General features: G+C 34.8%; 2 protein-coding genes across 4 annotated transcripts; one reads left to right on the top strand and one right to left on the bottom strand.

Moving 5' to 3' along the window:
- Nucleotides 1-303: 303 nt before the first annotated feature.
- On the bottom strand, nt 304-5,247 carry LOC18042861 (THO complex subunit 5A). 2 transcript variants are annotated; one of them, XR_002905340.1, is made up of 9 exons: nt 4,839-5,247; nt 4,463-4,753; nt 4,048-4,384; nt 3,341-3,678; nt 2,958-3,217; nt 2,007-2,610; nt 1,787-1,918; nt 1,006-1,353; nt 304-814 (listed from the first exon to the last, which is right to left on the bottom strand). XR_002905340.1 is itself a non-coding variant. In XM_006434689.2 (8 exons), the coding sequence occupies exons 1-8, from the start codon at nt 5,079-5,081 to the stop codon at nt 1,087-1,089; spliced, it is 2,472 nt and encodes an 823-aa protein (XP_006434752.1). In that variant the 5' UTR covers nt 5,082-5,247; the 3' UTR covers nt 925-1,086. The 2 variants fall into 2 exon arrangements, 1 of the variants encoding a protein (XP_006434752.1); XM_006434689.2 differs by lacking the exon at nt 304-814 and having other exon boundaries at nt 925-1,353.
- Nucleotides 5,248-5,590: 343 nt separating this feature from the next.
- On the top strand, nt 5,591-12,710 carry LOC18042827. 2 transcript variants are annotated; one of them, XM_024184935.1, is made up of 13 exons: nt 5,591-5,742; nt 5,850-5,895; nt 5,991-6,045; nt 6,133-6,218; nt 6,858-7,605; nt 7,735-7,963; nt 8,050-8,142; nt 8,249-8,418; nt 8,555-8,786; nt 9,238-9,373; nt 9,871-9,965; nt 10,076-10,199; nt 11,996-12,710. In XM_024184935.1, exons 1-13 carry the CDS (start codon nt 5,660-5,662, stop codon nt 12,071-12,073), a joined length of 2,175 nt encoding a protein of 724 aa, XP_024040703.1. In that variant the 5' UTR covers nt 5,591-5,659; the 3' UTR covers nt 12,074-12,710. The 2 variants fall into 2 exon arrangements, with proteins under 2 accessions (XP_024040703.1, XP_024040702.1); XM_024184934.1 differs by having other exon boundaries at nt 6,858-7,659.
- The last annotated feature ends 3,693 nt before the right edge of the window (nt 12,711-16,403 follow it).

The following is a 16,403-nucleotide window of genomic DNA, read 5'->3' as shown; positions in this document are numbered from 1 at the left end:
GATATGTATATTTTATAATATCGATAAATTATATATATATGTATGTACATACGTATGTATGATAATATGTAAATATTTAATGTAACTTTTATTCAATATATAAATATTAAACGGGTTATTGGGTAATCCGATTATTTTTCCGTATCGGGTTTGGGTCTTAATATTTTGATACGATTATTAAATAGGTCGGATTTAAGTCGACCTAAATTTGACACGACACGAACACGACCTGATGACCCCTTTTACCAGCTCTAATTAAGAGTACAAATTTGCATTAACACTACATTCTAGTGTAAAGTGGGCTTGGAGCATTTTATTCAAAGTAGGCTTCGGTCATGCTACAGTTCTAGCAGATTATACAATTTCATGACTTAATCGGAAAGTGCAATTTGGTGGGATTCGAACTAGTTATTTCTAACTTGATCGACGGAGGAATGAGAGATCCACAAGACCCATTAAAGTTGCTCAAGAATCCTGTGCCTTTACTATCGAAGAAAGAATAGATGAGGAGCATAAATCACAGGCAATAGAAGTTAGATCCTTAGCAATATTGGTTGACTAATGATACTGGTACATAATTTGCTTCAAGCTGACAAATTGAAAAACTCCACCAATCTCTCCAAGATTTCGGATGATATGAAAACCTTTTGCTTTCTTACGTGGGATGTTAACCATATCCTCTCAACCATATAGTGATACAGCATCCTTTTGTTGCCAAAGTACCAATTGTGCATGTCCATGAGTATTATACATATGCTTTACGACTGATGAGACCTCGGCAAACACTTAAATATGTAGTTTATCTGATTCAGACCTGAAAGTTCAACAACATGCAAGCAAATCAACGGTTTTAGTCTTGATAAATAACATCAAGTGGGACAGGTCAAGTTGTAGATTCACTACTAAAATAGCGGGGAGGGGGGGGGGGGGGGGGGGGGGGGAGGAGAACGACTCAAATATTCTGTTGCACAATGTCATTGCTCAACATAACGACGGCAAGAGTACCTTAGAAAGTTCTTCTAAACCTAATGTAACATTAGTGGGAGTACCGTAGGCACTGTCGTCTTCGGTTCCAAAACTCAACTACTAGTACGGATAGCCAGGAGTGCACTCCATATCCTTCCAGGATATCATCTTCCTCCTGTCCCTTCCTCTAAATGATCTGGCGAGAAGCCTACCACTAACAGGCTTACATAAACCAACATCAAGCACATAAGTACTTTTCCTCTTTTGGGAAGACGGGGACGCCGCATCTACGCAATAGTCAAACAACATTGCAAGACAACGGACTTGATGAGCTAAGATGTAATTTTGTTGATCAGGAGGTACCATCTTTACCATGTGAAGATTGACCTACATGATACAAGATTAAAATGTGAAAATATAGCAGAAAATTTTGCATGGGCTGTTTAAGAACATAAATATAAGTAGGTGCAAGCAAGGAAACGGATAACAATGATAGAATTCCATTGAAAAGGGATCATCTTCTCAGTTGAAAAAATTATTGACAAAAAGCTATGACATCGGAGTAAACCAACTTATAGTACAGAGACATCACAGAACCCATCATAAACTACTGGATATAAGTGTTTTCACCAAAAGCTACCCTCAATTAAATGGTTAAAAACAAGAATATTATGGTCTAATACTCTGATTCATCACTTGTCTGAAATTTACTGTTGATTAACTGCAATTAGTTTTAATACCATTCAATGAAAAAATTCCCACAACCTATCATGTCTTAAATTTACTGTTGACAGCTTTTCCCATCTAATCAATCACTAACCTCTCCTTCCATGGCACGAAGCTCATTGAACCACTCAGAATAATCATCCCCATGCTCATGTACTCCAGCAGCGTTCTCAAGACTCACAGCAAAAAGCGGAGGCCTAAGAGGATACTCAGTACTGATCTTGATCTGCCATTTAGCAGAAAAGCATCTTTAATTATTTTTTTTAAATGCCAAAAGAATGAGCAAAATGCAAGAAAAAAGAGAATCTACAAACCTTAGCTTCTAAATTTACACTCTTCTTATTTGCATCCATTGTTCGGTTTAAAACAAGAGTGAATTCCTTAACCCCACAATCCACCCATGACTTTTCATTTGTCTCAGAGTGATGAATGGAAGCAGCATTGACTACTTCTGTCTGAATTTGTGCAGGTTCATCCAGTTCACTATCAATGTCAAGCAAGAGATCTGAATCATCATCATGTTTTTTGAAACTTTGAGACCTTGCCTTAGCAGCAGGAGAAATAATGCTCTTAGAAATTAAAGCAAGCTGCCTGGAATGGTCTAAATTAGACCCTTTTGAATGTGTTAGTTTAACATCATTTCCAACAGATGCAGCTTGAAACAGAGAAGGAAGCTCCCCATCTTCCCTTGCACTCTCTAGGTCTTCTTTAGAAGTACCAGATCTTCCATCCATATTAACGTCTAGATATTCCTGAGCTGGCTCTGTATCAATGGTGGGCAAAGAGGAAGTTTGTTCAGGTGGAGGGCCTACAATAGACCAGCTATACAAATTGCATAGTGGGGTATGCAAAGCCCATGGAACTCGTTCACAATTCAAAGTAGGCCATTTACGCTTCATAAGTGAATCAAGCTGTTCCCTGTAAACCATAAAAGAATACCAAAATTTTCAACATAAAGCTTACCTTACCACAAGGACAAAACAAACAAGACAAGAGAGCTACCAAAAAAAGGGAAAAGGTTCTCCAAGCGACAATAAGCACACATGCAATAAACAGGCATAGAAGATAGGTGTTCCAAAAAATGATATAATTAAAGTACTAGACACTTTTCATTATTTAAAAATTCGAATAGCAGTCCTAGCCAAGTAAACAAAACTTGAGAGCTACTGCTCAGATTTGAACACAAGATGTTAAATTGTTTCCTATTGATTTTCTGGTCTTCCCTTCATGATACAGAACTCCAATTTTACAGAACAGTGACTCACACAAGAGCCAGCTCAGCTTTTTTCCGAGAGCGAATTCGTTGCACAACTGTCTGTACCCTATTCTGTTGGCGATATAGTGCTAGGCCAGATACAACTGCATCACTTTTAACAGTCTCACTATTAGAAGTTTCACGACTAGCAAGCAATGGTGAGACTTCCGGTAAGAAATCAATTCCTGCCAAATGCTGGGCCCACTTGTATGGACGCGAAGTTCTCTTTTCATCAAATACCAGGGTATTACCAACAGAGAGCTTGGCTGACTGCATCATCATCCAGAAAAAAATAATATCTTACTAAGGGAAAATGTTACGAAGCATGAGTCGAAAGTTAGCTCATCGATAAATGATCAAGACTTCCAAGGCAAGCAAAAGAAACCCTCATACCTGGTGAGGAAGCTCAAGACCAGTGTCATCAGGAAATAAATTGCACAAGATATCTTTCTCAGTTTCTTCATGTGACGCTTCAATTCCAACACATACAACATTCAATTTGAACAAGTACTCAAACTTCAAGGTGATGAGTTTTGCAGATTTGGGATCGGAGGCCTCATCATCATATATATGAAGGATTATTCTAAGTGGATGAACTTGATGTACTCCTGCCTGGTCAAGACTCTCTTTGCTTGGAACTCTCTTTGGCCGCTTTCTTCTTCTCTGGCCATCATCCTCCTCATCTGGTGCATCATCTTCTAACTTGGAGCTCTCAACATTAGTAGATATACCTGGATCATTATAACTAATGCTATTCAATTTTATTGCTAATGAAAAAGAATAGAGAAGTCACAGTCAAAACATGTATGAAATGTAAAACTATCCCAGACACTAAGGTTGAAAGAAAAATCAAAAAGGCCAAGAAAGGAATTAAACTTTATGATGATAAAAGCTTTCCAAGCCAGCCACTGCGTGTTGGGTTTCTTCAAAACTTCTACAGTTAATACAGCATTTATTTTTTTTGTAGGCTTAAACTAAGGCATTAAATGGCATCATTTCAAGGTTTTATAACTACAATTTGGAATATAGGTTAATTTCATTAAAAAATTGCCAGGAAATTTTCCAGCTATTAACAGCTGAAGAGTAGAACTATTGATTACCAGTGTCCTTAATTGCTTGTTGGCGGGCAAAAGCTTGAGCATCTTTCAAACTTCCAACTATCTCTAGATCTATATTATCACCAAATGCTTCCTTCTGTGCTGTAAACTGTGAGTAAATCACATAGAGAGGTGGTGGAAGTAACTCAGCTGAGTTGAGTTGCTTTATTTTCTTCGTGTGCAAAACCCCTAATTGGCTCTGTATTGGCAACGATGCTTTCTTCAGAGACTTAAGATGTGAAGGAAGACTCGACAAGAACTTTTTCCGATTTGCAATCATCTCCTGTAAACTTTTCTTATGTTGTTCTAGCTTCTCATGAAGCTTGCACAGTTCTTTCCGCTGATATTGCACAATACATCAGTGATAAGTACTTCTAATTTTTTTTTAAAGGTGCCAAATTCTAGGGCTATGAGTTACCTGGTGCAATTCATAATTGAGCCTCTTGAGCATGAGATCATGTGAGATGTCATTAGACAATTTGGAGCCTTTAATCTTCTCTGGTGCGTCACGATGAAATTCTTCTTCGGGCACGAGATCAATGTCAGGATATTTAGACCTGAAGTCCTTGCACGCTTTAATTGCTTTAACATAATGACTCTTTTCATACATCAAATTATGCAGCTGCAGAGTCGTGGAATCCACCGGCGCCTTCGCCCGTTCCGTCTCGGCTTTCACCCGGTCTTCTTCTACTAATAGCGTACGGTTCACCTAAAAAACATGAATAAAATCAAATAAATTAAGCTTAATTTTCTTTTTTAGTCAATGAAAGAGCAAAACCCTAGGGGTAGATGACCTGGCGGAGAGTGACGAAATTGATAAACATTTGAGTGACGAGTTCTCTTAGTTGAGATTTTGGTTTGCTTTCGCTTTTGATTGTTATCATCTCCGATACGATTTCTTCAATCGACGATTTGGTGTCTCTCAGCATTTCGTAAGCCGATATCTGTGTCTTGCTCGGCGAGTTTGTTAACGGTGCGTCTCCTCCTCCGTCAACATCTACCACCATTCCTTCCTCTTCTATCTCGCCGTCTTCCATTCTCTTCAGTTTTTACTTTCCCTCCAAACGAATCCGGCTTACTGTTAGTGTCAGTGCTCCATGAACCCTGACTGCTGGTTTTTAGTAGCCTTGCCTAATTGCCTGCCGCTAGTAACCGGCATTTTTATTTAACATTGAGTTTTTTGTTTAATTGTTGAGCGATTATTATTATTATTATTATTATTCGTTACAGTGACAATATCTATAGAAAAATAAAAATCATATATCACAGCACTCATAAATAATTATATAAATTACGTACCTAATAATAGAAAATTGCTAATTGGACAAAGATTGAATTGGGTTTGCTAACAATAATTTATTAAGAAAAAAATATCAATACCTTTTTTTAAAAAAAATAAAATACACGTATCAATATCATCAATATTAAGAAAAAAAACTGCTATTTTTGGTGATATTTTTGTCACCTTTTTTGGTGGAAAAACTTATCAATAAAACGGGGTCGTTTGGCGGTGCAGAAAACTGAGAAAAAGCGTGCGAAAGCGGGATTGAGGAGAAGTCCCGTTGTTTTTACCGAGTCTGCCCAAAGAAGGATTTGGCTTTCGCGGCTTCACCAAATGGACAGTGTAGAACACGAAACTGAAGCTTCCGCTATTAAAACTCTCGGTTCTCTCTTCAAGCTCACCGAAGTTTATTTATGGTGTGTCTCTTTCTCTTTTGCTCTTTAACAAGCTTCATGAAGACTGTATTTCGATTTCATTACGCTCTTTAACCAATTGTGCATTTATTTGTTTCTTCGCTCCAAAGGGACGACGGTTGGCCGAAGACTCCAGAACCAGAACCCTCTGTAACCGTAAGCATCCCTGCTATAAAGTAGCATGCATTTAACTGATTAAAAGCCCTTTTAACTTGGTAATAATTTGAAACTATTTTTGGTTTTGTACACAGAAATTTTGTGAAGATGTTGATGATGCCAGCTCAAACATTGTTTCTACTGCTTTTGGCGAGTGTTTCACTAGTCCTCCATTACATTTTGTCCTTGATCTCATGTCTTAATAACTTAAAAGTCATTGTCCCTTTATATTTGCAGATTCTAATTATTTACCTGAGGATGTAGAATTGTTTGTACAGATGAATGAATTGGGTCTTCCCCTTTCCTTCCAAACTAACAAGGAGGTAACCGGATATCTTACTTTCTTTATTCTGCTTGAAGCAACATATTTGTAAGGGTTTGGGTTTGAGGTTTTCTCATGGATTGCACTTGCTCTGTTGTGATTGACACATCTATGTTTGTTTCATTTTGTAGAAGCCTCTCTCTCTCTCTCTCTCTCTCTCTCTTTCCCCTTCTCCTTCTTGGAAAAATGATTGGCTGTGTCTGTGAAATGGTCTGCTAGGTAGTGTATGAAATAGTTGTGAATTCGGTCATGAACAAGGGGGCTGTCTATGTAGCTAATAGTAGATTGTTCCATTTATGATTGCTGATAATACAGTTATCATCAAACTGAGAGCTATTGTTTTATGTGCGAGATCAGAGCATCTTTGTAGGGCTTAAAGTTTGAGGTTAAGGATATTAGAATGTTGACATTTGAGTGCACTTACCCTTGTTTTCTTTCTTCTCTTTATAGAAGAGACATAGAAGTTGGTGATGTAAGAGTATAACTGCATAAGGGATATATCTCTAGATGATGGCAATGAGAGAAAAAAGAGAAAAAAAAAAAGTAAAAAAGGACTTCTATTTATTGAGTTGAAATATTTTGTCATTGTCCAATTATTCCAGTCTTTGACCTTTTTTCTCTCCCATTGACAATTTTTCAGAAGAGGAATGGCATGACCAGAAAAAATGGGAAGGCTACACACATGAATAGTTCTTTCTGTTGTAATGAAACTAAGGATGAAGCGGAAGAATTGTCCAAAGTGAGCGAGGTGGAGACAGTATTTCCTACTGTTTTCAATGATAGAACAAGAAGTTCTTTATGTTGCATGTCAATACTGGGCCAAAATGAATTATCTCCCTATGATGTTGCAGTGGATGTCAGTGAATCCAAACGCCCCTTAGGTGAAGGAGAAGATTTGGAATGTCCTGGTTGGATTTCTGGTAGTACTCTCAAGAAAAAAATTGGTGATGGGATATCTGATCTTGTGTCAAATGATGATCGGTACTGCGACATTGTACACGATGGCGATGATATGTCCAAAGACATGGCGAGTTCAACTACATTAACAGCTGTAGCTCCAGGATGCGATTTGGAAACTGTATATACTTATAATGGTGATAAAGAGAATGGTGGACATTTTATGGACTGCGACTGCCGAGAAGTGTCATTACTGGCAGATTGTGATAAAGAATGTGAGGGTTTGTGCAAAAGTAACAGTGCTGAGCAGCCACTGGTAGCTGACTCAGTTTTGGATTCCTCGAGCTACGAATTGACCAACTATGATGAAGTTGGCAGTTATGATTGCACTGATGCTTTTGGGGATTGGAATGTGTATTGGGACTCTTTCTACATGAGGAACTACTTCTACAACACTAAAACTCTTGTATCTACTTGGAACCCACCCCCAGGTGCGGAACATCTTGCATTTATTGACAATCCAGATAACTCTAGTGACATGACAGGTGAGGTGACTGCAATGATTGTTAGGCCTTCCATTTCTTGTGTCTGCTCTGAATCAGCAGATTTATGTGTTTCAGATAATAATGTGAAGTCCTTTGAGGCATCCTTCAATGGTGATGGACTAGTAGATCAACCACTAGAGAAGCCACCAGTGCAATGTGTACAAGCAGCTAATGACTTAATGTCAAACATAACTGTACCAATGATAAGCCACTCTTCAGATCACCCTGATGGAATTCATGTGGTCACTGAAAGCTCAAGTGATCCCATATGCTTGTTGTCAGATGCTCAGGAGCATGGCCACAGGTAACTTGTCTTCCTTATGCTTACTTCATTCTCTCTCTCCTCTTTTCCTCAAAATGATTTTTTAGTTCTTTTTAATTTCTTCACAGCCAGGAGAACAAAGTGAAGCTTGGTCTTGATGAACTCAGTAGCCATATGCAATGCAGTCATGATGCAACCTTTCAGGTATCAGATGATAAAAGGTAGAAAAAAGAAGCATGATCTTGGCTTCCCCATTTCAGATTCTCAGTTAGACCACCCAAATAAAGCTTCATTGTTCTAGCTATTGACATCCGATTCTTATTGCAGCTTGACCAGTGCACTCACTGAAGCAGTTTCCGATGGTGACGCTATACAGCTAGGATCAATGGATTCTGTAATGGATAAATTGGATGTCCAACTTGACCCTTCCACAACCAAACGAAAAAAGAAAGCGAGACGAAGACGTGCACTAAGGAAATTGACTAATGCAAATGAAGGTTCGTGTCCTCAATTTTCCTCTGCTCTCATCTGTATATAGACATGAAGTACTAAATATAAGCAGCAGTGAGTTGCTTACTTGTCTGGTATATTGCAAACCGAAAATTTAAACATGACTTTGTACTGCTTTTGCAGAGCTTCAACTTCAAGGGTTGATTGAAGAGTTTCCTTCCAACATCAGCAAATACTGGTGTCAGAGATACTTATTATTTTCTAGATTTGATGATGGTATAAGAATGGACGAGGAAGGATGGTTTTCTGTCACACCCGAGCCCATAGCTCGGCATCATGCGGTCCGTTGTGGTTGTGGAATCATAGTCGATTGTTTTACTGGAGTTGGTGGGAATGCCATACAATTTGCTCGGAGGTATGTTACTTACACTCTCTAATGTTACTTAAACCACTCTGTATCTTGAATAAGACTGTATGATTGTAGTAGTTTTTAACATATCTGGTCTTCTGGATGTTTATGCCTATTATCACCCTCCCCAAAATTTATGTTGCATCCAGGAATATTCACTGCATAAATCTACCATGCTTTATTTCGTTGGATACTCTATTCTGACTGTTTCTTTCACTTCAACTGCTTGATCAGTCATATATGAACTTGTCTGATGGTCTAGCAGTAACCTGGCAACAGTCGAAACAATTTTAATGTCACTTGTAAGGGTGCAGTTTATGAAGAATATTCAGCTTATTCATATGTGAAAGGGAAACCTGTTTTATTTTCATTTCAAGGATGTTTAACTGTGGACATAGTGCTTTTGCTGCATCGACCAAATGTCTGCTCTTGATGTTTGCTTTATTTTCTATCTCAGGAGCAAACATGTTGTTGCAATTGATATTGATCTGAAGAAAATTGATTATGCATGTCATAACGCAACCATCTATGGAGTCCTTGACGAGATAGATTTCGTTCTGGGGAACTTTTTCACCTTAGCTCCAACATTGAAGGTATCAAAGCTTTATCAACACCATTGACAGTTTTTATGGTGTTGTTATCAGTGTTCTTTGGTTTTTGTTATTCTTGTATGTCGATTGTCACCATTGACAGTTTTTATGGTGTTGTTATCCGTGTTCTTTGGTTTTTGTTATTCTTGTATGTCGAGTGCCACAAAATCCTTGAGCTAATATTTTTATCCTTTTCCCCTTCATCTGCAATCTGCTGTCTTGTTTTTGGTTCAGTTTTTTGTGAACTTAAATTTCAAGTGTTTTTTAGAAATGTTTATGGTGCCATGGAGATTGAGAATCCACTTTAAATTTTCATATAATTCCATAGTATCAGTAGCATATCTAGAATCATTCTTAGAAAAGGGAAGGTTATAAATGATTATGATATTTTTGGCCGGAGAAAAGGATCGGTCTACTTGATACCAGTGTATCAAAAATGAGGGTCACTAAAATATTTCTTTTATCTAATTTCTTCAGAATCTAAATTTTCAATGATGCAGGCTGATACAGTCTTTTTGTCTCCTCCTTGGGGTGGTCCTGATTATGCTAAAGTGAAGACATATGACATTCAGACAATGCTTAAGCCTCGTGATGGGTATATCCTTTTTATCTAAACATTTTGTGTCAATGCATTTTATTTGTTTCCGTATTTAGCCCCCTTTCACAAAGCTTGTGTCCATAACGCACTGATATGTACTTGTGCAGGTATTCTCTCTTTGACTGTGCAAAGGGCATTGCCTCAAGAGTTGTCATGTTTCTCCCAAGAAACGTCAATCTAAATCAATTGGCAGAATTGGCTTTATCTGCCGTTCCTTCATGGTCATTAGAGGTAGTATTACATTCATCACGCAGTTCTATATATAACCCAGAATTTTTTATTATTCTAGGCAAATTTACAAAATTATTGTCAATATTTATGTGAACGCGGGTGCATATAAAGAAATAAGAAATCACAAATAAAAAAATGCGACATTAAAACTCTTCGCACAATATATATATCTAATAAAAGATTGACAACAATGAAATAAATAAGCTTATAATATATATTATTAAAATTGCACCGTGAAAAAATTATTTTTGAAATCCCTTTTAATTTAAATTATTGAGAATGTGAAATCTTTAAATAATTTGATATAATGGAAAGAAAATGAGTGATTATGATTGTGAAGGAAATAAACCATGAAAATATGAAAATGTTAATTGCTACTATATGTTATTTTTTTAACTTTTTATATTAAAATATCTCTATAGTCATAATATTGGGACTAAACTAATTTAATTGTTATGAGGAGGTTATAACTTATTAGAGGTGTAGTTATAAAATTATTTTTTTGACTTGTGTAGTTCTCGTGATACAAAGATAAAGTATGCACTATATTAATAATTGAGGATATGAAATTCAATGTATAGATAATGAAAAAAGAAATAGACATAATTTTAAGAAATTAATATTTGTATTTATGTAGTGTTGGGAATATGCGAAGCTATTTTAAAAGTTTAAATGTTTGCATTATCTTTCCTATTTTTCTCTCAATGTAAATTCTATAAATATTGTCTAAGGATTTGGTAACGACTCAATAATAAATCATTGTCCCAAACAACTTTTGAAGAAATATTTATTCCATCTTACACTTTTAATATAATAAATCATATATATTTTTTACAACATACAAATAATTATTACTAAGTGAAGGGCAATTTCTTAAGAGGGAATCTAGAAAATTATTATAATGCGAAATTTATTCCTATTTATTATTGGCCCAAATGAAGACTGTAATTTTTTATAATTACATGAATGTTATTCTTATATAGAGTATCTCTATAAAAAAGTTTTACTATAATATTGGTGATAATGTTGTAGGATATTCATATACTTTACTTTTAATTAGAACTTTTTTATAATAAGTTAAAGCAGTAATAACATTTTAGTCGCCTAATGATTTTAATTTATTCAATAAATATATAATTTAATCATTTTATAAAATGAGTCACTCACTTCAATTGAATATATATATATATATATATATGCATACATTTGTTGGGGGGGGGGGGGGGGTTGTGTGTCTATATATATATACAATTTTGAATTAGGTACATACTTAAAAACAAAATAAAAAGTCTATTATCATAAAAAAAAAATGAATAAAACATAAGGAGGTATGAATGATTTTTTACGGGGCTAGTCAGACTGTAGTTATCCTATTCCTCATCAACAGATGGGTAATTGATGGGCTGGGAGTGTGCGGTGACCTAAAATTTGATGCTTAGTTATCCATGAGACAATAGTGTTGGATCATATTTTGGATTAGTAAGAGGTGGCGGCGTCAGCCCCTTTGCATTGCCCCATCTAAAATGGTAGTTAAGGCTTTATTTAAGTTTTAATCATTTAGGCTATGATACTTTTTGAGTACAGTAGTGACAGCAGTTTTTACTTCTTAAACATCATTGTATGGAGATACATACTCCTCCCCTGGAAATTCTTGAAGTGTAATCTACCAATTCCTCAGATTAGACTCTTTTGTGTACTTATGAATGAGCGGTTTAAAGTATGCATTGCTTTAGTCAAAATTTAAAATATCATTGATGTTGTTCGGTAATCATATTGTATTCCTATGTCCTTACCAGGTTGAGAAGAACTTTTTGAATGGTAGGCTGAAGGCAATAACTGCTTACTTCAATAGAACGGCAGTTAGAGAGCAATGAACAGCTGGGTTCACGTGGGGGTGAGAGAGAGCATATGGAGGAACTGGTATCAGTATTTTGTGAATGTTGACCGTTGCTGTTGTCGATGGAGTTATCTAGTGTACAGTTTAGCCTACTATTTCATATGTCTTATGATTGATTGGCTGGTTGTATCATCAGAGTGTGAGCAAATGCTATAGTGTTCGTACCAAGAGAGAATATAGATGATAACTGAAATGACCATAATCAAACTGTCTTTTTTTCTTTTTTTTTTCTTTTTTTTTTCCTTTTACCCCCCTATTTGGAACATTTTCTTATCTTGTTACCAGATGTCACATAAACAGACACAAGTTACTCGGTGTGTATACAAAATTAGCAAGGGCTTCCACACGGTAGCCAGCGCGAGTCTGTCAAAGTGACGGTGCGTCAAGTCTACTGAAAGAGGTTCTTTAACTGGAATTGAACACCGGTTGGGACTCAGATGTGTTGTCAGTCCAGCTACCTCGAATTGGGTCCGTAGTCATACAACCACTACCCTATCTTTCTCTCTGTAATTTTTTCAATTTTTTTTTTTTAAAAAAAAATTGACAACGTTATGCAATTGTGAGCGCTCTGCCTCATCTGCTCTCGTCAACAACTTTAGCGATTACAATCCAAACATACGAATTTCATGTGAACAAATAGTAAGTTATGGAGAGATCTTACGTTTGAACATTGCATTCAGACAGGGAGTTCGTCTTTGATCTTGTGAGCATTGACTGTTGATAAAAATAAAATAAAATAAAAATAAAACAAATGTGGAGTTTGTTAGGAGATGTGGAACTAGGGAGTTCAAATATGAAATATGATTGACAACAACTTATGACCAAAAGGGTCTCTCACATTCTTGGGATGATGATCTGTGACGTTCATTTATCATCTTGTAGAACCATTGAATCAAATTTGTAGGGAAAAATTATACTTTTTATCTTCCAAGTCTAATTTGGAAGTTGGATTTATTTAAATACTGAAGGGTGTGTTTGGTAATGTATTTTTTAAATTGATATTTTTGTATTTATTTAATAATATAGATATGATTAGTATTTGAAAATTGAAAAAATGAAAGGTTGTTTCTCTAAAAATATAGGAACATTAAAATATAGTGAATATATATATAGATACATAATTTAATAGATCCACTAGCAATTATATTTCTACGTCAATACAAGAAACAAAATGAACAAGAGAGGAAAAGGGCAGTACTGGCAGAGCAGGACACACAATCGGCATGTAATTATATATAAAAGTGGTGATGGCTTCCATAAATGAAGTGAACAAAAATTCTACGTTTTCTAACCTGGTTTTGTCAATATTGTAAAAGGGGTATGATTTATTTTCTTAAAAATAAAAAAGGTCATCGTTTATGAGGCTTACCAAACACTTTTTTTTTTTTAAATATTTTCTTGTTCTTGTAAAATAGAAAATGAGTGCGCCCCTTAATTTGTAGGGTTAATCGTACAATAACATTGCATTGATTTTTTTTTTTCATTTGAAATTAAATTACATGAGTATTATGAAACAGAAAATTATGTAGATTAATTATGTAGTTTCACATTCCACCTTCGACAATCCATTCCTACAAGAAACTAGGGGTGGGCACGGTTCGATTCGATTCGAAATTAAGTAGAACCGATTTAAATCGGTTATTTTATAAAAAGAACCGAACTCAAACAGTTCTTTTCGGATCGGTTCGGTTCGGTTCGATTTTTTCAGTTCTGGGTCTATTGGGCCTATTTTGAATTTTTAAATTTTTAGCCTATTGAGCCTCATGAATGTAATAATTTTTTTCAATAATTAATTTATCCTAATTTTATTACAAATATTAACAATAAATACAAAGTATTCAAAACACATTTTATCACTAATATCTTACTAACTATTAATAAGATACTCTCAAAATATGAAATATTAAAATTTCAAAATACATAGCCAAACTCCAATACTCCATCTATATAAACATAATCATAATATTATAAAGAGAAATAACACATGTTTGATTTGAATAAAATCAAAAAATAATTCGGTTTTTCAATTCAGCTAAGTGAACCGAATAACGAACTGACATTTCGAATTTTTTTACAAACGGTATTTGGTTTTTTTAAAAAATAAAAACCGAACCGAATTAAAAAAAACCGTCGGTTCGATTCGATTTTTTTAACACTACGATTTTTTTACCCACCCCTACAAGAAACTGGTCCATATTTGGTTCAAAAAAATAATTGAAGATTTCTGTTGAACGCGTCGAGTGTCAGAACTCTTAAAGAAAATAAAAACCCACGGTTGGGTTGGGTCCTCAATCTACTCTAGAAAAACACAACCAACCTAACATTAGATCTGAAATTAACTGCACGACGACTGTGTTTCAGTCAGGTCACATGTGATGGCGGAGTAAAAGACACTCGTCTCCTCATCTGACTAACATATTTAAGGCCCTTAACTCAATTTACCAAAGCATTCATGCTTTCTGTCAATTTATTTACCAATTTCATAGTTACTAATTTTATTTCATCACCAATTTCACCGACAGTAGACGAAAAATAAAATGATAAGAGGTGGTGTTTGGCGTATAAACAATAAAACAGTTGAAGGTGTACACTAACATTATTATTAATTGAAAAATTATATTTTTACCATTTTTATTTTGTCATATGTATATTAATTATAAAAAAATTGATATATTTTATACATCACCTATGTTTTTAAATTTATATTAATCAACAATTTTATTACTAATACTATTAGAATCCGTTAAAAATCTAAGCAAAAATAATCATATATTCAAAAGTAACGAAATTTAAAATTATAAAAGAAGCACAATTATAGACAGACAAAAAAATTCGTTGAACAGACTTTTAACTTTTATGATGAATAATGATCTTTTAACTACATTTATAAATTTTATAATTTTTAAAAGATAAAACAGTGATAGTGCATAAATAATTTTCATTATTTAATTTATATGACTAGTTTTTTTTATTAATTGTTTATTACGGCATCACCCGGTTTGACCGGCGGGAGGGCAGGCTGTCCCCTGTCCAGCTGGCGGCATCTTTGTCGAGGGCTATTACTGACCATACGTGATTTGTCAATTGACAACAACAACAACTATGACAAAAAGAAAGATTTGCCATTACCTATCTCCTTTCCTTTTCGTGATCAAATTTTCAGGATTCCTCTACATGTTTTGTACTGACGACTGTCTTTTATTAAAAAAAAAAGAAAAGAAAATAATTATGCCTTTGCACGGCGATGGTAGGCGTGGCAGAAAAATAGTAAGTAGATTGGATGGCTTTTTGAGTCTGAGCACCCGCCGCGGCACGCTTTATGGGGACAGATGGATATGGTAAACCACTCGTCGACTCTTTGGCTTTGCTGCTGTTTCTAGAGGAAACACGGGCCACTTCACCACCGATTTCCTGTTATATTCATTAACCCTTGGCAATTTGAAGGGGATGATTAATTATGACTAACGTGGATTTACGGAACAACAAAATCTGCTTTGTCTTTAAATTTTAATTTCAACGCGAGTTTGCCTCAATTATGGTCATTATTATATTAGCCCCGATAATACACAAATGGAGCTAACCTATTCAGCTTATAAAGTTTTTGTTAGATGTTTATTTAATAGTTGATTTGTAAATCAATTCTTTTTTTTTTACTCTCATGGGTAATTGTATTCAAAATTTTATACTCTATTTCGTATAACTTTTTAAATATATGTTATTTAAATGAAATTTTTGTTAATAAAAATTTTGTAAATTGAGCTTTTACTAAAAAATATAAATTATTTGATTGTCAATGATAAATTTTATTAAAAATTATAAAATTATTTTAATAAATAATTTTTTAAATATTATGTTATGAAAGAATTAAAATAAAGTTGTCAAATGATAATTTAGGTATTTAATATTTTAAAATTTTTTAATTTTTACTCTTAAAATTTAAATTTTGAGCTTTTACTAACTTATTCAATCTTCAAAAATTTTATTTTAAAAAATTACCAAACAACAATTGTGGAATCAAGTTAGTTACATTCGGTTATATATTAGCTGAGCTGGAAAGCTGAGTCAGCATGGGTGGGTCCCCAGGTGGTTTTAGTTAGTCATTATAACCAGCTGTAAACTGCTAGCTTTATAAGCTTCAGTGAGAGAGAGAGAGCTGATCAGTTAGCGAGGTAGTTTGTGAGTTGAGAAAGATTCTCTGTGTGAGTTTAGTTTCTTGCTCTGAGTGGATTCCATTGTAATCGTGATATCTCCTAATAAAGCTTTGGCTCTACTGTTCCTGATCGTGGATGTAAGTACTCATAGTACTG

The sequence above is a fragment of the Citrus clementina genome, unplaced genomic scaffold (genome assembly GCF_000493195.1).
Source record: "Citrus clementina cultivar Clemenules unplaced genomic scaffold, Citrus_clementina_v1.0 scaffold_5, whole genome shotgun sequence".
NCBI classification, from domain to species: Eukaryota; Viridiplantae; Streptophyta; class Magnoliopsida; order Sapindales; family Rutaceae; genus Citrus; species Citrus x clementina.
The sequence above is the reverse complement of the archived record's forward strand: the minus strand, read 5'-3'. Positions and strand labels throughout refer to the sequence as shown.

Coding starts and splice junctions, on each gene's coding strand:
- LOC18042861 (XM_006434689.2), bottom strand. CDS start 5,081: ATGGAAGACGGCGAGATAGAAGAGGAAGGAATGGTGGTAGATGTTGAC. Junction 4,385..4,462: donor TCAATTATGAATTGCACCAG/GTAACTCATAGC, acceptor GTGCAATATCAG/CGGAAAGAACTGTGCAAGCT. Junction 1,919..2,006: donor GTGTAAATTTAGAAGCTAAG/GTTTGTAGATTC, acceptor GCTAAATGGCAG/ATCAAGATCAGTACTGAGTA.
- LOC18042827 (XM_024184934.1), top strand. CDS start 5,660: ATGGACAGTGTAGAACACGAAACTGAAGCTTCCGCTATTAAAACTCTC. Junction 5,743..5,849: donor CTCACCGAAGTTTATTTATG/GTGTGTCTCTTT, acceptor TTCGCTCCAAAG/GGACGACGGTTGGCCGAAGA. Junction 7,964..8,049: donor GCTCAGGAGCATGGCCACAG/GTAACTTGTCTT, acceptor ATTTCTTCACAG/CCAGGAGAACAAAGTGAAGC.